Raw genomic sequence first — 22,664 nt, 5'->3', positions numbered from 1 at the left:
TCATGCGGAGAAGAGCAGCTCATCGCATCCACCAGATTCGACATTGACGAAGTGGTTGGGCACAAATCTTCCCCCTCGAACAAATGTGGATTCAGTGTCTGAAGTGTCTGTGGTTGAAGTGGATGAAATGGATGGAGAAGGAGATCTCTTTCTTGTCTCTTCCTCTTCATCCTTCTCCAATGCCCATTCAGGAATCTTGTCTGAGTCTCTTCCCAGAATGTATTCAGTGGAACCACTCTCAGATAGAAGATGCTCTGATGACTCTGAATGCTGCATATTCGTATCATATGCTCTTTTCTTGATTCTCTCTTCATTCTTCTTCTCTGCCTCTCTCTCGGCTCTTCTCCACTGCTCCTCAGGTGACATTTCCATTGTCACCATCTCAAATGCCTTCGGATCTTTTCTGATGTTATCATTCACAATCACTTCAAGTTCTTCTGTTCTTCTCTTTTGCTTTCTCCATCTGACTGCCAAAACAACAATTATCGCCAACAACATTATGAAAACTGAACAAGCGATCACAATTAACAACCAATAAGATTTCCCTTCTTTTCCTCCTTCAACAATTCTTTCGTCTCCATTTGCTTTTCCATCGCTCTTGTTCTTCAGGATGAAAGGCTCAGTGGCTGAGGGAGCATCAGCATTGCCAAAGAGCAGACACACAGACACCTCTGCCTCTGCTGGCGCCTCTCGAAGGATGCTCCCTTGTATTTCCCCAAAGGCCTCCTTTTCCGAGACAAGCCCTTTTGCATCGAACTCGTACCGATGCAGCAATTCCTCGGTTCCGATGGTTGTTGCCAGCAGGAACGACAGATTGCAGGGCAAGAGGAGCTCTCCCTGGAATCTGATTGTGACCTCGCTCTGTTCATCTGCTTCGTTTCCCGCCTCGTGTGCAGAATGGAGTGTTGGGATGAAGAAGGGAGACAGCCTGTGGCGGGGGATGCCGGCAAGCGTGCATCCGCTGTCCAGTATCCACAGAGAGGTGTTGTCTTTCGCGCCGTCTCCCCCTTTCACGCTCGCCAGGGTCAGCGACGCCCCATCGGAGCAGGCGATGTTCCGGCGGGCAGACGGATAGCTGCTGGCCGAAGGGCTGCTGCGGGCAGAGGGGCTGTTCCCCACAAACTTTGCATCGTCCATGCGGACAGTGCCTCCCGAGACAGACAGCGCTCCGTCAGATGCGTTTGCCACTGTGAGATCGCTGATGGCTGCTGTTGTGTTGCACAGATGGACCAGCGATGCATTCCACGAGCAGATGCTGTCTGCGCTGTTTCTGTTTCTGTTTCCGTTTCTGTTTCCATTTTCATTTTCATTTGCACTTTCAGTGGTTTCTGAAGGTGCTCCCTCAAACACACACATGGCCAGCGAGAGATCTGCTGCATTGCTCACACTCACAACGCTCCCCTGCTGTGCCGGTTCATCAGCATCGTTGCCAGGGGATGGGCCACATTGCGAGCAGGTGAAGTTGGACAGGGACATGTGTGCAGAGGGGGAAGACGCAGAAAGCACAGACGAGCCAAAGGAGGTGCTTGTGCTTGTGCTGGTGCTGGAGCTGGAGCGTGTGTTTGTGCAGTTGCGGAAAGACGAGCCGGAAAAGGCGATGTCTCCCGTGGCAGTGGCAGGGAGGCAGAGGATGCTGCCCTGCGAAAACACCAGATGTTCGGCTGCCACGCTGTGTGCCGAGGCGCTCTGGCACTGGCGGAACTCGAAGGCGCTGGCTGACAGCTGGAGGTGCTGGAGGCTTATGTTTGCGAGGGCGACACGGTTGGCAGTGGAGAGGAGGAAAGGCGGGAGAGCAAACGCGAGGTGCAGGACGGAGCAGTTGTCGACAGTCAGGTGGCCACCCTCGATGGCGAGCAGGGAGGAGTTGAGGAGCACCGGGTGTGCAGCTGGAGAGGTGGCTGATGAAGTGGCAGAGGAAGCAAACTGGACAAAGGAGAGCGAGAGGTGGCCATCGGTGTGGCACACAACAGCACTGCCTGTGTGCGAAAATAATGGGCTGAAGAGGAAGTCGAGGCACTCGATCCGGACGTTTGCAGAGGTTGCGAGGATGGCTGGGCAGTGCTGGATGGGGGTGTCGAGGTGGACGAGCGCAGAGGAAGGGGACTCGAGCGAGCGGATGCTCACGCTGGTTGCGCTGCATGGCGAGCAGATGGCTGTCTGGTGCGACACCAGCAGCTGGGAGTATTGAGACGGAACGATGTGCTGCACCCCCTCATTCAGCGACTCGCAAGGCTTGCCGAACTCTCCACATTGCTTGCTGTCTTCGTGGTTGTCTGCAGCAGAAGACACAAAGATCGTCTCGCTCTGGTATTTCACAACCCTCAGCAGCAGATCCTCTTCCCCCACAAACGAGTCTGTTGTGCAGCCCCACATTGCTAGATCCTTCACAAACGGAGCTCGGAAGTCCAGCAAGAATTGCTCATCTGCAATTTGATTTTCGATTGAGCGGCATCTCGCATACACATCTCTCCCTCTGAACGCAGCGTTGTCTCGGAATGTGATGTTGGATAATACAAACTTCAGAGGCTGCTCAGCTGTTGAAGTGCATTCCAGAAACAGCCACCCACCTCTTCCTGTGGTTGAGCAGAAGCACTCAGAAATCGTGCAAAACAAGCAGTCAAGGTGTCCTCCTTCGTTCAACAGGGCAAACATCGCCCCTCCCTTTCCACACCTCGTTCCACCACACTTCTTCATCGTTGTGTTTCGTATAACCATTTTCAAAGGCTCATCATCATTGTCATTTCGAATGACAGGATTGTCATCCGTCGTGTTCTGGGTGACTTCTTCGAATACACTCCACTCAACAACAATGTTTTGTTCATCTTCATTTTTTCCTCTTTTTGATCCCTTCGAAATGCTCAATCCACTTGATCCATCCAGATCAACATTCTTCATCGTCAGATTTTTGATGTTCAGCATCGTTGAAGATAACACAGAAATCACATCCTTTGAAAAAGACAGCGATTGCATTGTCACCAATTCCAATTGAACTGTGCCTCCATCTGCCTTGATCAGCCCATAGCTGATTATTTCTTCTTCACTTTCTTCCATTTTTGTGAATGAACAGTCCTTCACAGTCAACAACGCATCACATGATCCAACATGCATCAAACTTTTAACATCACCAGTGAATGAAGATGGCATCACAAAGTTTATCAGTTCGAAGTTTGTAATTCCCTGAATCTTCATTGCTGCTTTCTCTGATCCTTCAAGCGAAGCGAGACACTCCAAGGAGCAAATGAGGCTATTATCTGATTTTATTGCAGCCCCGCTGACATCAACACATTTCTGAAGAACTCCTTTTCCAATGATGTTTATATCCCTTTCATTTCCTTCGGACAATCGATCCAGAGAATAATCGATTGACAGGCAAGGACAATCCGAAAACCCACAGGCACCCATATCTTTTCCTTCGCCTCCAACAAATATCTCTGATCCAAGTGCAATCCAGAAATACACCAGCGGAATGGCATTTGTTGTGTCATTCCCATCAAACCCTCTCATCGAATCCAAGGAAATATCATTCAGATTCTTACATACAAACGGAAGGGATGCATTTGTGATGCTCTTTGTCAGGCTTGGCGATTCGACAAACAGGTCATTTCCATATCTTGCAACATTCGGCTTATCAGAATCAAAAACAGGAGATGAGATCACAAACAAAGAATAATCATCAATCAACTTCAGTGCCATCCCTCCTCCAAAGCCAGATTTCTCCTCTTCAGTTGGTGCTGTGCATCCTATGAATGTGCATGAAATAACATTCATTTGAATGTTTCCTTTCAACTGAGAAAACATTGCCCCTCCTCTGCTTTCATCAGCCAAAACAGAGCATCTATCAAAAACACATTCGGTAACATCAACTCTCTCACCTTCACCGTTATCATTGCTGATGTCAATGTAAATACAACCTCCATTTCCAGTTACTCTTTCTATTGTCTTCATTTCACATTTGGTGATGTTCAAGCTCTTTATGCTTCTGCATTCCATCAAGCATCCGCTTTGCTCCCCACTTCCTGAAAAGCGGCTTTCTGCAATTTCAACTGAAGGGACTCCTCCATTTCTTCCATTGGCAATGATTGCACTTGTCTGCCATCTGATTCCATTCCCAAACGTATTGCTTATTGCAATCTTGCCTCTTTCCGCTTTCACAAAGGAAACATCCAAGCTATTTTTTGATGCAATAATCCCACAATCCTGAATTGTCAGTGAGCTGGAAATGCAATGGAAAATGCTTTCGTGAGATCCTATTCTTTCAGCAACAGAAAACACCAACTCAGCAAAGGTGGTTGGGCAGTGTATCTCAAATACTCCTTTTGAGCACCAGAAATGTCAGCTGCTATCTCATAACTTGAGATATTTCCTTCTCCAGTCACGTTCCATTCATCTATATCCATGATCAGCTCTTCCACAAATGAAAATGGCGAATGCAGTTTTATCGACTTGTTTTTTCCAGAAAACCTCAAATCTGCTGCCTGAGTAATTGTGCAACACGGAACCTGCTCAAATCCACACCCACTGAAATCATGTGCCTTCTGCCCTCCAACGTGGCAAGGAGATGTGAAGTTGTTCCAAAAATACACAACAAGTGGTATCACGAATTCTTCATTTGCCGTTGAGCGCTCAAACCCGTTCAACTTGTGAAGTTCATTCACATCAACATTGAAGCCGATTGTTGCCGTGTTTGTTACAGCCCTCAGATCATTTGCATCCAAAAACAAGTCTTTCCCTTTCCTTCCTGAACATCCATCAAATCTCACGCTCTTCAATACAAAATCAGATGCTCCAGCATCCAAATACAAGCAGGCCCCTCCTCCAAATCCTTTGCCTCCATCAACATTTGCTGATGCCTCACAATGAGAGAAGCACACTTTTTCCTCCTGTTCATTTTCATTTTCATTTTCATTTTCATTGTTTGAAGGCGCTTCCGTCACATTGCCAATCCTGAGGGATGATCCGCTTTTTGCCCGCACCCACAATCCCCCTCCATTCCCTCCCTCACTTTTGCATGAACTCATTGTTCCCTCTTCAAACACAAAGGAACAGCCACTTTCAAGTGTGCATTCAATCGCTCCCCCGTTCTGATTATTCACAGCAAAGTTCGAAATGTCAGAGCGTATAATGACAATTTTGTTTGCATCTGTTGTGGAGATAAGACGCGAGGATGCCAGCTCTTCCGATCGAGCAATTGAAGAAACAACGCTGTCACACACCTGAAGAGAAGCGTTGTTCTTCACTTCAAATAGTCCTGATGTGAAAGATGTTCCGATCGCATTCAGTTGAACGCTTTTTAATTCTGCCTTTGTGATGCTTCCTGATAATGAGATCAATGGATTTCCGCTCAAAGTGATTGACGAAGCTGAGAACGAATCAATTGTCAGGATTCCCGAGGCAATGGATAAGAATAAGGATACCAGTTCTGATGAAGAATCTTGAAGAGTTAAAGAGCAATGTGATAGGGTTAGTGTTGAAGAAGATGACGAAATAAAAGTGGAATGCGATGAAAAAGAAGAAGGAAGAGAGAAGATAAGTTTTGACAAGACTGTTTCAACGCTTGTTGTTAACATCGCTGAATTGGATGTCGCACTCGAATCAGAGACTGTCCAGCCACTTTCATCATCATTTCCTCGGATTTCATGCTTTTGATTGGCAAAAGCCAATTCATCAGCCATCATAATCATTCCACTCGCAGTAACTTTCTTTGTTTCTGTTTGACGTGTGAGAGAGTGCTTTATTGTCAAACAGGGGAATTGGACTATTCCACAATGAGAATGATCAGATGCCTCAGTATTACTCACATATATTTCTTCCGGGGTGGGAAGGAGATATATGCACAGAGGGATGGCCACAGTGTTGTTTCCATTGTCATATCCTCTCACCTTGTCAAACGAGTCCAAAGAGGCTGCTACGCATTGAATCTTTTGTGACCTTGCAGTTTCTTCCAGGTCTGGTGAAAGGACAAAGATGTCTCTTCCCCATTTGGCTGTGTTCGTTCCAAATGAAGAGGAGATTTTGAAATTTGGATTTGCATTCAATAGCTGGAGAAGGATTCCTCCTCCGAGTCCATTTGTCACCGAGCAATAGCAGCCATTAAAAGACCCGTCTTTCACATTCACTTCATTTGCATCCCCAACACACAACATCATTGATCCTCCATTCTCTGAGCCCGTGCTCCCACAACCAGAAAATGAACAAGAATCCAGATTCATGTTTGCCTTATCATTGGAAAATGTCAATACAGCTGCTTCACTATTTGTTCTCTCAATCCCATCAAAGGCACACTCCGAAAGCGTCAATGATATTTCATTTGTCGAAGAAAGCGAAAACAATGAAGTTGTGGAGATCGTCTTTGCCCAGTTCACATTGTCCATCTGCAGCACACCATTCTGAACATTGATCAGCTCTGTTGTGAATGCTGTTTCTGTTGATTGTCCACTTCCAATAGATACGTTCAGACTGCTGATACTCATTACTCCTGCTCCATTTATCTCAAACAGCCATGACCCACGGTTATTCGGATGAGCCGAACTGTGTAAAAGGGCAAAGTCACTGACAGACAATGTGCCTGTCGAGACAGCAAAAAGAGACAACCCAGCTGCTTCCAATTCTGTCTGCACTGTTGTGCTCAAACCACTCTGGCCATATATCGTGAAAGAGTTTGTGCCACAATCCACACTTTTGGTTTCTGTAATCGTTCCTGTGAGTATCTGGACATCCTTCACAACATCCGGGATCAGCTGAGTGAGGCAATGGCTGATGGTGCCACACGGATGAGACTCATTAATTCCGCATGCATATGTGTCTTTTGCATTTGGTTTGGTTAACGCTGAGGAGACGAATCTGATTCTTCCTCCATCATTTCGAAGCCAAGTACTAGTATCAATGAGACTGTTATACTTTTTTCCAACTCTTTGTCCAATAATTCTTGATGAATAACAACTTGAATCAATAATGTTGATTTGTTGATCCTGCAAGAGAATGTCGCATCCACCTGTTCCATCTGGACCTTGACCATTTGAGTGAAAAAAACAAAAATAAACTGTTTTTTCAGAATATTGATTTGGAATTTGAAGGGCAAATCCCCCTCCGCCATTGAAAGCGAAATTGTTAAGAAAAAAACAGTTTTTGATTTTTGGAGGAATTGCCATTGCCCACATTTGAATTCCTCCGCCTGTTGATGCAGGTAATTGCGAAGTCGAACAATTACAAAACAGGTTATTTAATAATTCATCGCCACCCATTGTTGCACTTTTACTGTCAATGCTCAGTCCAGCACCATCATTTCCGGAAAAACAGCAGATAAATGAACAGTTATTAACGGAGTATGTGGATTGAGGACATTTGATGCATATTCCACCACCAGATTCATCAAAGCTGTTATCTGGAGCTTTGCATTCTTGAAATATGGAATGATCTATGTTTATTGTGGAAATTGAAAGAGTATAAATTGCACCTCCACGCCCATGAAGAGCTTGGTTGTTAAAAAAGAAGCAAAAAGAGAGATTTAGTGTTGAATTATCGCTTCCTGTGATGGAAATGGCACCACCATTTGTTGCGGATGTGCAGTTGATCCATTCAGAATAGTTAAAGTTTACTGAATTAGAGGTTATTATTTGTTCAGGATTTTTATGCACATCATCGCTATTTTTGTTTCCGATTATAGACGTATTTGTGCAATGAAGATGCCTTGATTGCTGAATACCACAAATCACTGTGCCAACAAGAGCATTTTCAGTTGATTCAATTTGACAGCAGTCAATAACACTTTTTTCCGAAGCAAAGACAGAACCATCAGTGCAAATTTCATTATTCAGTTGGCATTTGACCGTTATGTTTTTGAAAAATGAATTCCTCACAACGTTAGAGAAGCAACAATTGAGAAGAAATGTCCCAGTCTTTTCAAACAGAAAATTTTGTAGTGTTGAAGAATGCAACTCTATTGAAGACATTTCTCCAATTATGCGTGCAATTGGTGGAGTGTATTTTTTTGATTCGATTTGCTTGATTGAAAAGTTGTTGAAGAACAGCTGTGATTTGTGGCTTTCAAATGGGATTGATAAACTGAAATATTCTTGAAGAGAACACGTGCAAATGTTTATGTGTGAACATCTTTTTGCAAAAAAGATTTGACAATTCTTTGACCAAGAAATATCAAGCTTCAAAAGTGATAACGAGGAGTTTGATGCTATATATCTACAGGTGACAAATGAATTGGTCAAAGAATTGCAATTATGACAATTAAAAGTTTCTCGTTCGCCTTCTTTTTCAATAGAAAAGATATGCGTTTCAACATTTGGAGCTTTAACAAATTGATTTGTATCTATTTTTTTAGTTGAAGCATTTTCCAAAAAGGAATGTTCGGATTTGACAAAAACTTCGAAAACAGAAATGCAATACAGAATTGTTTTTAATGGACAGAAGTGCATTGTTTTCCTTTTTTAATGAAAACGGAAAATGTTAGAAAGTAAGTAATGTTGTTTAAGATTGAAATGTTAACACAAAATAGTAGTTGAATATATTATTTTTTATTTATTGCTTTTTTAAAAAAAAAAATTATTCAAAAAATGATATATTTTTTTTCAAATTCTCAGTTTTCGTTTTCGTTTTTATTTTTATTTTTATATTTATTTTATTTTATTGAAAAAAGATCAGTTATTTTTGAATCCCTCCCTTTTTTTGGATCTTTTATTTTGAAACGAAAAAATATCATATAGAATCAACTTTTTTCTGGGACTTTTTCCCTTATTGGCACTTTTTTTGTTTTTGCTTGCCAACAACCGAAAAACGCTGGATGGCTTTCGGCACATTTAAAATCCTTTTTAACCAGTTTTATTCTATTTATTTACTGTTTTCTTTTTTCTTTTTGTTTTTTACACATATGGGTGATTATTTTTGAAATCATAACTTTTTTCGGGGTGTTCATAATTTTGAATATCCATTGTCGTTAGTTAAATAATATTCATTCTAATAAATTATGTTTGTTTATCGTTTTTCAAAGCCACAATTTTTCTCAAAAAAATCGTAAATGCACCATAAAATAGATCATTCACTTTTCAGTGTTCATTAATTGATATTTATTTCAAATATTCAAACCCAAAATTTTGACAGAAAAAATATGGTTTCAAAAATAATCACCCATATAGAAATAAAGATTTTTTGCTCATTTTAATAAGACTTTTATCAGCGAACCAGGTAGCTCAAAAGAAATTCATAGCTTGTTTTGAATTGGATAAACTATAATATAACTATTTTTTAATTCTTTTTTTCACAAACACTTTTTTCTTGTTTTTTTTTCACATTTCATTTTTTTGACAACATGCAAGGACAAAACTGATTATTTCTTTGTAAATATGATGAAATGATAAAAATAAAAATATGATATGAAAAATAAATACATTATTAATGAAGTGTTGTCAAAATAAAACCTTGATTTTTTCTATTTGCATACAATTTAACTTTGAAATGGCACCAACTTTCAATGATCAACGATCATTTTTCTTTTGGTTAGATGTGGCATGTTGGGTACCGATTTCAATTGTGAATTATTATCAATGTGTAACCAAATATTGACAAATTTGAATATCATCATTGATTGAATGATATGGCATATGGGTATTAAACCGGAACATTCAAAAATCGACACAATCAATTTATTTCATTATATTATTCTCATATTTGCTATTTAAAGCTATTTATTTTGTGGGAAACGTTTTTAAAGAATATTTTGAAAAAATCTTTGATCAAAAAAATATCACATTTTTTGAGAAATATTTTCTTTTTTTCTTGACTGAAACATATCTTATCTCAAAAGAAAGGTAATTTCATGATGATTCTTGCATTTAATAAAGAAGAAATGGATTGGAATTTGTTATTAATTTCACTGAGAGATGAAATAGGAAAATAATATGCATGCGAAAAAATTATGTTATGAAACCGAAAAATAATTTATTGAGTTCAGCAAAAATATAATATTAGATAAATAGATATCATATGTTATAGGATATTATTAAAAATCTTCTATTTAAGGGATTCGGTTTAACGAATTCCTTTCTTATTTGAAAAAAATTATATAGGGTTAGGGTTATTTAAAAACAAGTTATTGTGAGGTGCCGAAACTCATTGGAAATCAAGATGATGATGCTGAGAAAAAGATTCAGTTTTCTTTTTTCTTGCAATCTTCTTTTAGGAGATGAAAATAACAAAAAATTCAATGTTAACTTTCAAATAATTTTGTTTATGAAAGATTTCTCGTACCAAAAAATACATTTTTGATAAATTTTTTTTTGAAAAAATTTTTTTCTACTCAGAATAATTTCCGTACTTTAATATTTTGAACTAATATATTTAAAACAATGATAATCATTTTTATCATAAAATAAAGCAAATTTTGATGTACCGGTAAAGTGCCCATTTGCCAATGATATTTTTGTTTTTGAAAAATTATGATTTTTAAAGAAAAATCCAATCAGAACATTATGTTCAAATCATTATCACTCAAATGGTGGGACAGATCCATTCAAAAATTTATCAGGATAATGAAAAGAAAACTTCAAAAATGATGAAATATCAACAGATTCTGTTACTAAAAATAATTTTATTTGAGGATTTTTTAATTAAAGTTATTCTTAAAAGAAAATTCGTTGGAGAATGAAGAAAATTTTTAATGTTTCTATAAATATTTGAAAATTCTGGTTTAATTTTTGGTGATGAAACTGAAATTCACAAACAAATTTGTCAATTGTTGAAACTCAATCACACATTTATTAATCAAATTTTCAACAATGAAGTGCATTTTCGAAATAATTCAAAATTATTTCAATGATAATTTTAGTACCCAATAAGTTACACATAACCTTTTTTGCGACAAAGTTAAATTGTATGCAAATAGAAAAAATCAAGGTTTTATTTTGACAACACTTCATTAATAATGTATTTATTTTTCATATCATATTTTTATTTTTATCATTTCATCATATTTACAAAGAAATAATCAGTTTTGTCCTTGCATGTTGTCAAAAAAATGAAATGTGAAAAAAAAAACAAGAAAAAAGTGTTTGTGAAAAAAAGAATTAAAAAATAGTTATATTATAGTTTATCCAATTCAAAACAAGCTATGAATTTCTTTTGAGCTACCTGGTTCGCTGATAAAAGTCTTATTAAAATGAGCAAAAAATCTTTATTTCTATATGGGTGATTATTTTTGAAACCATATTTTTTCTGTCAAAATTTTGGGTTTGAATATTTGAAATAAATATCAATTAATGAACACTGAAAAGTGAATGATCTATTTTATGGTGCATTTACGATTTTTTTGAGAAAAATTGTGGCTTTGAAAAACGATAAACAAACATAATTTATTAGAATGAATATTATTTAACTAACGACAATGGATATTCAAAATTATGAACACCCCGAAAAAAGTTATGATTTCAAAAATAATCACCCATATGTGTAAAAAACAAAAAGAAAAAAGAAAACAGTAAATAAATAGAATAAAACTGGTTAAAAAGGATTTTAAATGTGCCGAAAGCCATCCAGCGTTTTTCGGTTGTTGGCAAGCAAAAACAAAAAAAGTGCCAATAAGGGAAAAAGTCCCAGAAAAAAGTCGAGCCTTTAACAGAAAAGCGAGGTTGTAATAACCTCTGATGTTATCATGTCTGCATGTTATCACATTTATTTCCTCTATCAGATATATTTGAAAATATTCTAATGTATTTTTGTCAGAAACTATCATATATAAAAATTGCGATTAATCACAATATTTTCAAAAATGATGGAAATTTTTCAGTCAATTTTCGAATTTTTTCCAAAATGAAAGTTATCATTTTCTTTTTCAGAATAAACGATAAAGTTCATTTGAACATTATTCGTTGATAAATATGCAATTAATGGTGGATTTGGACAAAATTTGAAACTTTTCAATTTTTGAAGGTCAAAAATATGTTGAGAAAAAAGTGTTCAATGAAAAAGTTATTTCGTGTAAAATCAAGAACGGTTTCTATCAACAAAAAATCATGCAAAATGGATAGTGATCATAGCCTAGCTTCACTGCATAATACAACATTCTAAAATGAAAAGCAATAGAAACACAAATGACGAATCTAATTGATGAAGCACTTATCTTTTTCCATTTTCTCTCTAAATCGTGTTTTCTTAATTCGTTTTTATTTCATAATAAACATCTTTCACTTAAAACTTCCTATCTTTTTATTTCATTTTTTTCAAAGACTCTCACTCTTCTTCATTAATATGTTCATGTTTATTCTTTTCATCTGAAGATTTATTTTCATCATATCCTTTTTAATTTTTTCAACATTTTCTTCTTCTTGAATTCCAATATGTGTGATCGTTTTCGAAATCTTATTTTTTCGAATAAAAATATCAGTTTGATAATTTTGTTTTAACTTTTTATTTTATGAATGCAGAAAAGTTGAGACCCAAACAAAAAAATATTTTTTTACATACTTTTTTATCAACTTTTGGCTTTTGAAACGATTGAAAAACATTTTTCATTTGAATGAAAAAAATTTAGCAAACGACAATGAATTTTCAAAATAATCAACCCCAAAAATGTTATGATTTGAAAAAAATAAAAACGAACATGAGTTTAATAATTATTTTTCTCATAGATAGATATTATTTGAACCATTCTCCATTGCTATGATTTGATATTTCAACTCAATAAATTAATATTTCATTTATCTGTGAAAGAGAAGTATCTTTTATCAAAAACATTCAACGGTTTTTTTATATGAAATTCCGCTTGAAGAAAATGATAAAAATAATATTTAATATCAACAAAAATTTTGGAACTGATGAAAATAAGGCAAATGGAGAAGATCCTGGTACTTCATGATCAACGCCCTTTATTATTAAAATTTTGTAATTTATTCTAATTGTGCTTTTGAGGTTTTAGGGTTTTGACGAATTAAACAAGTTCATATTGGATAGTGTGATGGTTTAGGGTTTTACAGAGCAAAATTAGGGTTAGGGTTAACCCAAGAAGAGATTCTCAAAATGAAAACGATATAAATAGTGGGTAGGATCACCTTGGTACCAGGATCAACTCCACTAACCGAAAATTATTTTAATATTTAATCCACAGTATTGGATACTTACAAAAATTGAAGTGAAGATAATTTATCTGTTTAAACATAAGCTTTATCGAAAAACTTTCCAAAAAAAAATGAGGGTTATCTTTTGATCTCCAAGATATATATTCTGGATATACAAAAAATATTTCAAATTTCGAATTGTGGTTATTTATTTCATTTTTGCGAACTCATATCAAATTCCATATTCCATTGAGTATTTCGTTTTTTCCCCCACAAAATTTAAAAAGTATTTTTCGTTTTTGTTGTTTTTTTTAAGGCAAGCATTTGTTATTGTTATCCTTTCATTAGCATCTCTTGAATACAGTTCCATGCAGTCTCAGCTGTCTTTATATGTGTGCTTGCTCTTCTTTGTGCTGACTACAACCTTGAACACTGCTCTGCCATCCCCCTTCCATGAGCAAAAATCCTCCCCAATTGCTCATTCACTGCACACTTTTCCCGGTTCAGGTTTAATCAAAATGGCTGATGATTCTAACAAGTTGTCCACCAACATCATCAAAAAGACATTTGAACATGTTTTGCCTTCTTCCACATTTTCAAACCCTTTGGCTGTTTCCTCAATGTCCACTTTCTTCTGCATCATCAATTCTTCAATAACTATATCTTCCACTCTCATTAAACTCTCATCTTCCTCATTTGCATTCATTGAAAGTCAATCATCTTTTCATTCCTTCAATTGTTTGTTACCTCAATCTCCTTCCTTCTTGTTCCTCCTGCAAAGTGGAACACTTGAATTTTCAAATCTCACACTTCTTCCACAACCGAACATCTATCCTCGAAGCCTCATCCAATCATCTGATGCATCTAATTCAATAACACTAAACAACTCTTGCTTGTCCAATCTTTTTGTTTCGAATTGTTTTCCGTTTCTTTCATGTGGAAAATCCAAGAGCCAAATGATCAATGACTGCACCTTCTGCAACATGTCTGTGAAATCTGACAAGAGCAGTGATTTTCAAATGGAGCATTCATGCCTGTTGAGTTTAATGGAAAATGCACTCATTTATTCATGTGTAAATGTCTTTGAAGGAGGGATCTCAAGTGGTTCGCATTCTTCACAGGAATTTGTCTGCAGAAACACAACAATAAGCAACGGGAAAAGAGAAATGAATGCTCTTGAGAAAAAAGGGCAAATGAATTTAACAGAGAGCCAATCATTTTCGTTGTGCGAATGGGAAGATTGCACAGCACCACAAGGAGGTGCCATTTATGTGTATAACAATGAAAATGCAATTTTGGATGTTGAAAATTGTTCTTTCACAAAATGCAATGCTTCTTCAACAAATGGTGGTGGAATATGTGCTTTGAACATTGCAGAATGCTCAGTTAAACATTCCACATTTATTAACTGTTCTTGCGAAGGGACAAATGATTTGGGTGGAGGTGGTGTTATGATGGGGAACGTCCTTATACAGTCTTTGGTTGATGATTGCTCGTTTGAAGACTGTTCATCTGGAGAAGATGGAGGGGCAATTGATTTCCGACCAACAAAAACAGAAAAACAAAAACCCTGCATTATTAATTCAAAGTTTTTGTTTTGTAGTGCCAATGATACAATAGATGGAAATGGTGGAGCTATTGAACATTGGAATCCAACGGACAAAGTGGTTATTTCCAATTGTCTCTTTTGTCATTGCCATTCAATGTGTGGAGGAGGTGCTGTCACACAGCACGTTAACGCAAATAATAATGGCGTCTTGTTTTATTACTGCTTTTTTCACAATAACACGTGCAAAAGGGGAGGACACGATATTGTTTTGCATGGTTCAACATCAAACAACATTGATTTCAGCTGTTTCTCAACAAGACAAATAGAAAATAGAGTGAGTTCCGATTTCAATTCAATAAATGATAAAAGCAAATGGCTGAGAAACGATTTTGGAAGTGTGAGATTTGTCTCATCAACTGAAACACAGCCAAATGCAAAAGACACATATGCATGCGGAATTAATGAGTCTCATCCGTGTGGCACCATCAGCCATTGCCTCACTCAGCTGATCCCGGATGTTGTGAAGGATGTCCAGATACTCACAGGAACGATTACAGAAACCAAAAGTGTGGATTGTGGCACAAACTCTTTCACGATATATGGCCAGAGTGGTTTGAGCACAACAGTGCAGACAGAATTGGAAGCAGCTGGGTTGTCTCTTTTTGCTGTCTCGACAGGCACATTGTCTGTCAGTGACTTTGCCCTTTTACACAGTTCGGCTCATCCGAATAACCGTGGGTCATGGCTGTTTGAGATAAATGGAGCAGGAGTAATGAGTATCAGCAGTCTGAACGTATCTATTGGAAGTGGACAATCAACAGAAACAGCATTCACAACAGAGCTGATCAATGTTCAGAATGGTGTGCTGCAGATGGACAATGTGAACTGGGCAAAGACGATCTCCACAACTTCATTGTTTTCGCTTTCTTCGACAAATGAAATATCATTGACGCTTTCGGAGTGTGCCTTTGATGGGATTGAGAGAACAAATAGTGAAGCAGCTGTATTGACATTTTCCAATGATAAGGCAAACATGAATCTGGATTCTTGTTCATTTTCTGGTTGTGGGAGCACGGGCTCAGAGAATGGAGGATCAATGATGTTGTGTGTTGGGGATGCAAATGAAGTGAATGTGAAAGACGGGTCTTTTAATGGCTGCTATTGCTCGGTGACAAATGGACTCGGAGGAGGAATCCTTCTCCAGCTATTGAATGCAAATCCAAATTTCAAAATCTCCTCTTCATTTGGAACGAACACAGCCAAATGGGGAAGAGACATCTTTGTCCTTTCACCAGACCTGGAAGAAACTGCAAGGTCACAAAAGATTCAATGCGTAGCAGCCTCTTTGGACTCGTTTGACAAGGTGAGAGGATATGACAATGGAAACAACACTGTGGCCATCCCTCTGTGCATATATCTCCTTCCCACCCCGGAAGAAATATATGTGAGTAATACTGAGGCATCTGATCATTCTCATTGTGGAATAGTCCAATTCCCCTGTTTGACAATAAAGCACTCTCTCACACGTCAAACAGAAACAAAGAAAGTTACTGCGAGTGGAATGATTATGATGGCTGATGAATTGGCTTTTGCCAATCAAAAGCATGAAATCCGAGGAAATGATGATGAAAGTGGCTGGACAGTCTCTGATTCGAGTGCGACATCCAATTCAGCGATGTTAACAACAAGCGTTGAAACAGTCTTGTCAAAACTTATCTTCTCTCTTCCTTCTTCTTTTTCATCGCATTCCACTTTTATTTCGTCATCTTCTTCAACACTAACCCTATCACATTGCTCTTTAACTCTTCAAGATTCTTCATCAGAACTGGTATCCTTATTCTTATCCATTGCCTCGGGAATCCTGACAATTGATTCGTTCTCAGCTTCGTCAATCACTTTGAGCGGAAATCCATTGATCTCATTATCAGGAAGCATCACAAAGGCAGAATTAAAAAGCGTTCAACTGAATGCGATCGGAACATCTTTCACATCAGGACTATTTGAAGTGAAGAACAACGCTTCTCTTCAGGTGTGTGACAGCGTTGTTTCTTCAATTGCTCGATCGGAAGAGCTGGCATCCTCGCGTCTTATCTCCACAACAGATGCAAACAAAATTGTCATTATACGCTCTGACATTTCGAACTTTGCTGTGAATAATCAGAACGGGGGAGCGATTGAATGCACACTTGAAAGTGGCTGTTCCTTTGTGTTTGAAGAGGGAACAATGAGTTCATGCAAAAGTGAGGGAGGGAATGGAGGGGGATTGTGGGTGCGGGCAAAAAGCGGATCATCCCTCAGGATTGGCAATGTGACGGAAGCGCCTTCAAACAATGAAAATGAAAATGAAAATGAAAATGAACAGGAGGAAAAAGTGTGCTTCTCTCATTGTGAGGCATCAGCAAATGTTGATGGAGGCAAAGGATTTGGAGGAGGGGCCTGCTTGTATTTGGATGCTGGAGCATCTGATTTTGTATTGAAGAGCGTGAGATTTGATGGATGTTCAGGAAGGAAAGGGAAAGACTTGTTTTTGGATGCAAATGATCTGAGGGCTGTAACAAACACGGCAACAATCGGCTTCAATGTTGATGTGAATGAACTTCACAAGTTGAACGGGTTTGAGCGCTCAACGGCAAATGAAGAATTCGTGATACCACTTGTTGTGTATTTTTGGAACAACTTCACATCTCCTTGCCACGTTGGAGGGCAGAAGGCACATGATTTCAGTGGGTGTGGATTTGAGCAGGTTCCGTGTTGCACAATTACTCAGGCAGCAGATTTGAGGTTTTCTGGAAAAAACAAGTCGATAAAACTGCATTCGCCATTTTCATTTGTGGAAGAGCTGATCATGGATATAGATGAATGGAACGTGACTGGAGAAGGAAATATCTCAAGTTATGAGATAGCAGCTGACATTTCTGGTGCTCAAAAAGGAGTATTTGAGATACACTGCCCAACCACCTTTGCTGAGTTGGTGTTTTCTGTTGCTGAAAGAATAGGATCTCACGAAAGCATTTTCCATTGCATTTCCAGCTCACTGACAATTCAGGATTGTGGGATTATTGCATCAAAAAATAGCTTGGATGTTTCCTTTGTGAAAGCGGAAAGAGGCAAGATTGCAATAAGCAATACGTTTGGGAATGGAATCAGATGGCAGACAAGTGCAATCATTGCCAATGGAAGAAATGGAGGAGTCCCTTCAGTTGAAATTGCAGAAAGCCGCTTTTCAGGAAGTGGGGAGCAAAGCGGATGCTTGATGGAATGCAGAAGCATAAAGAGCTTGAACATCACCAAATGTGAAATGAAGACAATAGAAAGAGTAACTGGAAATGGAGGTTGTATTTACATTGACATCAGCAATGATAACGGTGAAGGTGAGAGAGTTGATGTTACCGAATGTGTTTTTGATAGATGCTCTGTTTTGGCTGATGAAAGCAGAGGAGGGGCAATGTTTTCTCAGTTGAAAGGAAACATTCAAATGAATGTTATTTCATGCACATTCATAGGATGCACAGCACCAACTGAAGAGGAGAAATCTGGCTTTGGAGGAGGGATGGCACTGAAGTTGATTGATGATTATTCTTTGTTTGTGATCTCATCTCCTGTTTTTGATTCTGATAAGCCGAATGTTGCAAGATATGGAAATGACCTGTTTGTCGAATCGCCAAGCCTGACAAAGAGCATCACAAATGCATCCCTTCCGTTTGTATGTAAGAATCTGAATGATATTTCCTTGGATTCGATGAGAGGGTTTGATGGGAATGACACAACAAATGCCATTCCGCTGGTGTATTTCTGGATTGCACTTGGATCAGAGATATTTGTTGGAGGCGAAGGAAAAGATATGGGTGCCTGTGGGTTTTCGGATTGTCCTTGCCTGTCAATCGATTATTCTCTGGATCGATTGTCCGAAGGAAATGAAAGGGATATAAACATCATTGGAAAAGGAGTTCTTCAGAAATGTGTTGATGTCAGCGGGGCTGCAATAAAATCAGATAATAGCCTCATTTGCTCCTTGGAGTGTCTCGCTTCGCTTGAAGGATCAGAGAAAGCAGCAATGAAGATTCAGGGAATTACAAACTTCGAACTGATAAACTTTGTGATGCCATCTTCATTCACTGGTGATGTTAAAAGTTTGATGCATGTTGGATCATGTGATGCGTTGTTGACTGTGAAGGACTGTTCATTCACAAAAATGGAAGAAAGTGAAGAAGAAATAATCAGCTATGGGCTGATCAAGGCAGATGGAGGCACAGTTCAATTGGAATTGGTGACAATGCAATCGCTGTCTTTTTCAAAGGATGTGATTTCTGTGTTATCTTCAACGATGCTGAACATCAAAAATCTGACGATGAAGAATGTTGATCTGGATGGATCAAGTGGATTGAGCATTTCGAAGGGATCAAAAAGAGGAAAAAATGAAGATGAACAAAACATTGTTGTTGAGTGGAGTGTATTCGAAGAAGTCACCCAGAACACGACGGATGACAATCCTGTCATTCGAAATGACAATGATGATGAGCCTTTGAAAATGGTTATACGAAACACAACGATGAAGAAGTGTGGTGGAACGAGGTGTGGAAAGGGAGGGGCGATGTTTGCCCTGTTGAACGAAGGAGGACACCTTGACTGCTTGTTTTGCACGATTTCTGAGTGCTTCTGCTCAACCACAGGAAGAGGTGGGTGGCTGTTTCTGGAATGCACTTCAACAGCTGAGCAGCCTCTGAAGTTTGTATTATCCAACATCACATTCCGAGACAACGCTGCGTTCAGAGGGAGAGATGTGTATGCGAGATGCCGCTCAATCGAAAATCAAATTGCAGATGAGCAATTCTTGCTGGACTTCCGAGCTCCGTTTGTGAAGGATCTAGCAATGTGGGGCTGCACAACAGACTCGTTTGTGGGGGAAGAGGATCTGCTGCTGAGGGTTGTGAAATACCAGAGCGAGACGATCTTTGTGTCTTCTGCTGCAGACAACCACGAAGACAGCAAGCAATGTGGAGAGTTCGGCAAGCCTTGCGAGTCGCTGAATGAGGGGTGCAGCACATCGTTCCGTCTCAATACTCCCAGCTGCTGGTGTCGCACCAGACAGCCATCTGCTCGCCATGCAGCGCAACCAGCGTGAGCATCCGCTCGCTCGAGTCCCCTTCCTCTGCGCTCGTCCACCTCGACACCCCCATCCAGCACTGCCCAGCCATCCTCGCAACCTCTGCAAACGTCCGGATCGAGTGCCTCGACTTCCTCTTCAGCCCATTATTTTCGCACACAGGCAGTGCTGTTGTGTGCCACACCGATGGCCACCTCTCGCTCTCCTTTGTCCAGTTTGCTTCCTCTGCCACTTCATCAGCCACCTCTCCAGCTGCACACCCGGTGCTCCTCAACTCCTCCCTGCTCGCCATCGAGGGTGGCCACCTGACTGTCGACAACTGCTCCGTCCTGCACCTCGCGTTTGCTCTCCCGCCTTTCCTCCTCTCCACTGCCAACCGTGTCGCCCTCGCAAACATAAGCCTCCAGCACCTCCAGCTGTCAGCCAGCGCCTTCGAGTTCCGCCAGTGCCAGAGCGCCTCGGCACACAGCGTGGCAGCCGAACATCTGGTGTTTTCGCAGGGCAGCATCCTCTGCCTCCCTGCCACTGCCACGGGAGACATCGCCTTTTCCGGCTCGTCTTTCCGCAACTGCACAAACACACGCTCCAGCTCCAGCACCAGCACAAGCACAAGCACCTCCTTTGGCTCGTCTGTGCTTTCTGCGTCTTCCCCCTCTGCACACATGTCCCTGTCCAACTTCACCTGCTCGCAATGTGGCCCATCCCCTGGCAACGATGCTGATGAACCGGCACAGCAGGGGAGCGTTGTGAGTGTGAGCAATGCAGCAGATCTCTCGCTGGCCATGTGTGTGTTTGAGGGAGCACCTTCAGAAACCACTGAAAGTGCAAATGAAAATGAAAATGGAAACAGAAACGGAAACAGAAACAGAAACAGCGCAGACAGCATCTGCTCGTGGAATGCATCGCTGGTCCATCTGTGCAACACAACAGCAGCCATCAGCGATCTCACAGTGGCAAACGCATCTGACGGAGCGCTGTCTGTCTCGGGAGGCACTGTCCGCATGGACGATGCAAAGTTTGTGGGCAACAGCCCCTCTGCCCGCAGCAGCCCTTCGGCCAGCAGCTATCCGTCTGCCCGCCGGAACATCGCCTGCTCCGATGGGGCGTCGCTGACCCTGGCGAGCGTGAAAGGGGGAGACGGCGCGAAAGACAACACCTCTCTGTGGATACTGGACAGCGGATGCACGCTTGCCGGCATCCCCCGCCACAGGCTGTCTCCCTTCTTCATCCCAACACTCCATTCTGCACACGAGGCGGGAAACGAAGCAGATGAACAGAGCGAGGTCACAATCAGATTCCAGGGAGAGCTCCTCTTGCCCTGCAATCTGTCGTTCCTGCTGGCAACAACCATCGGAACCGAGGAATTGCTGCATCGGTACGAGTTCGATGCAAAAGGGCTTGTCTCGGAAAAGGAGGCCTTTGGGGAAATACAAGGGAGCATCCTTCGAGAGGCGCCAGCAGAGGCAGAGGTGTCTGTGTGTCTGCTCTTTGGCAATGCTGATGCTCCCTCAGCCACTGAGCCTTTCATCCTGAAGAACAAGAGCGATGGAAAAGCAAATGGAGACGAAAGAATTGTTGAAGGAGGAAAAGAAGGGAAATCTTATTGGTTGTTAATTGTGATCGCTTGTTCAGTTTTCATAATGTTGTTGGCGATAATTGTTGTTTTGGCAGTCAGATGGAGAAAGCAAAAGAGAAGAACAGAAGAACTTGAAGTGATTGTGAATGATAACATCAGAAAAGATCCGAAGGCATTTGAGATGGTGACAATGGAAATGTCACCTGAGGAGCAGTGGAGAAGAGCCGAGAGAGAGGCAGAGAAGAAGAATGAAGAGAGAATCAAGAAAAGAGCATATGATACGAATATGCAGCATTCAGAGTCATCAGAGCATCTTCTATCTGAGAGTGGTTCCACTGAATACATTCTGGGAAGAGACTCAGACAAGATTCCTGAATGGGCATTGGAGAAGGATGAAGAGGAAGAGACAAGAAAGAGATCTCCTTCTCCATCCATTTCATCCACTTCAACCACAGACACTTCAGACACTGAATCCACATTTGTTCGAGGGGAAGATTTGTGCCCAACCACTTCGTCAATGTCGAATCTGGTGGATGCGATGAGCTGCTCTTCTCCGCATGAGAAGCTGATTGTGGATTTGAGGGATTCTCTGTTCATGCTGTTGCATGGAAGAAACGAGAAGAAGGAGATGGCAATTGGGAGCCTTCAACAAAGAGAGCAAACAGCTGCCCAAATCCTGTTCTGGGTGGCGAATGGGGCACTTCACTCGTTTGAAGAAATGGAAAATCCTCTTCAGTCATTATCCAATCTGAGTCCGCACATTGTTCTATTTTCAGAACACATGGTCATCTGCATTGTGATTCACTCTGACTTATTGTCTAATGATTCAGATTCTTCATCTATCTCTTCATCAACAGCTGTGACTTCTGCCAGTGATGATGACGATGAAGATTCTCTTCCCTCATCAGCATTTGAGGATGAAGATGACTTCAGGAAAGAGTGCTTGAGGTGGAAGGCACCAGAACTGCTGATCAACAAGAAGATGGGAGCAGCAAAGGAGTCAGTCTCGTTCTCGATTGGGATGATGCTGTGGGAGTGCTTGACTCTGCAGATCCCGTTTGGGGAGTATGAGGCAGAGGTGGCAGGGCAGAAGATTGCGAACGGAGAGCGGCCAGCACTCGAGGCAGTGCAGTGCTCTTCCTTCTTTGGCCTTGTGAAGAGCTGTGTGTCCCAGTCGCCTGGTGCACGCCCCTCCCTTGTCCAGCTCAAAAGAGAGTTCATCGGGCGCTTCCCGCCTGGCGCAGCTGTCCTCACCCTCACAGACGCAGTCGACCTCGAAGACTCGACCGACGGACACAGGCAAGGCACAACATCCTTGGCCTTCTCAGCCAGCAGCACTGCCAACGAAGCCCAGCCAACGGTCAACACCAAAATTTGAGA

At 40.6% G+C, this 22,664-nt stretch overlaps 3 protein-coding genes across 3 annotated transcripts; 2 read left to right on the top strand and 1 right to left on the bottom strand.

The window, feature by feature from the left end:
* On the bottom strand, positions 1-7,241 carry MONOS_17641 (uncharacterized protein; the record flags this gene model as incomplete). Its single annotated transcript, XM_067870580.1, has 3 exons — positions 1-4,168; positions 4,273-7,006; positions 7,121-7,241. The coding sequence occupies 3 exons, from the start codon at positions 7,239-7,241 to the stop codon at positions 1-3; spliced, it is 7,023 nt and encodes a 2,340-aa protein (XP_067726641.1).
* Positions 7,242-14,074: 6,833 nt separating this feature from the next.
* On the top strand, positions 14,075-19,726 carry MONOS_15733p2 (uncharacterized protein; the record flags this gene model as incomplete). Its single annotated transcript, XM_067868626.1, has 2 exons — positions 14,075-14,999; positions 15,045-19,726. 2 exons carry the CDS (start codon positions 14,075-14,077, stop codon positions 19,724-19,726), a joined length of 5,607 nt encoding a protein of 1,868 aa, XP_067726640.1.
* A 644-nt stretch (positions 19,727-20,370) lies between these two features.
* MONOS_15733p1 (uncharacterized protein) lies at positions 20,371-22,662 on the top strand (the record flags this gene model as incomplete). The annotated part of the gene is made up of 1 exon (XM_067868625.1): positions 20,371-22,662. One exon carries the CDS (start codon positions 20,371-20,373, stop codon positions 22,660-22,662), a length of 2,292 nt encoding a protein of 763 aa, XP_067726639.1.
* Between the last annotated feature and the right edge of the window lie 2 nt (positions 22,663-22,664).

This window comes from Monocercomonoides exilis (genome assembly GCF_001643675.1).
Source record: "Monocercomonoides exilis strain PA203 chromosome Unknown scaffold25-1336746, whole genome shotgun sequence".
Classification (NCBI taxonomy): Eukaryota; Preaxostyla; order Oxymonadida; family Polymastigidae; genus Monocercomonoides; species Monocercomonoides exilis.
Note: the sequence above shows the minus strand (reverse complement) of the source record. Positions and strands in the feature narration are given on the sequence as shown.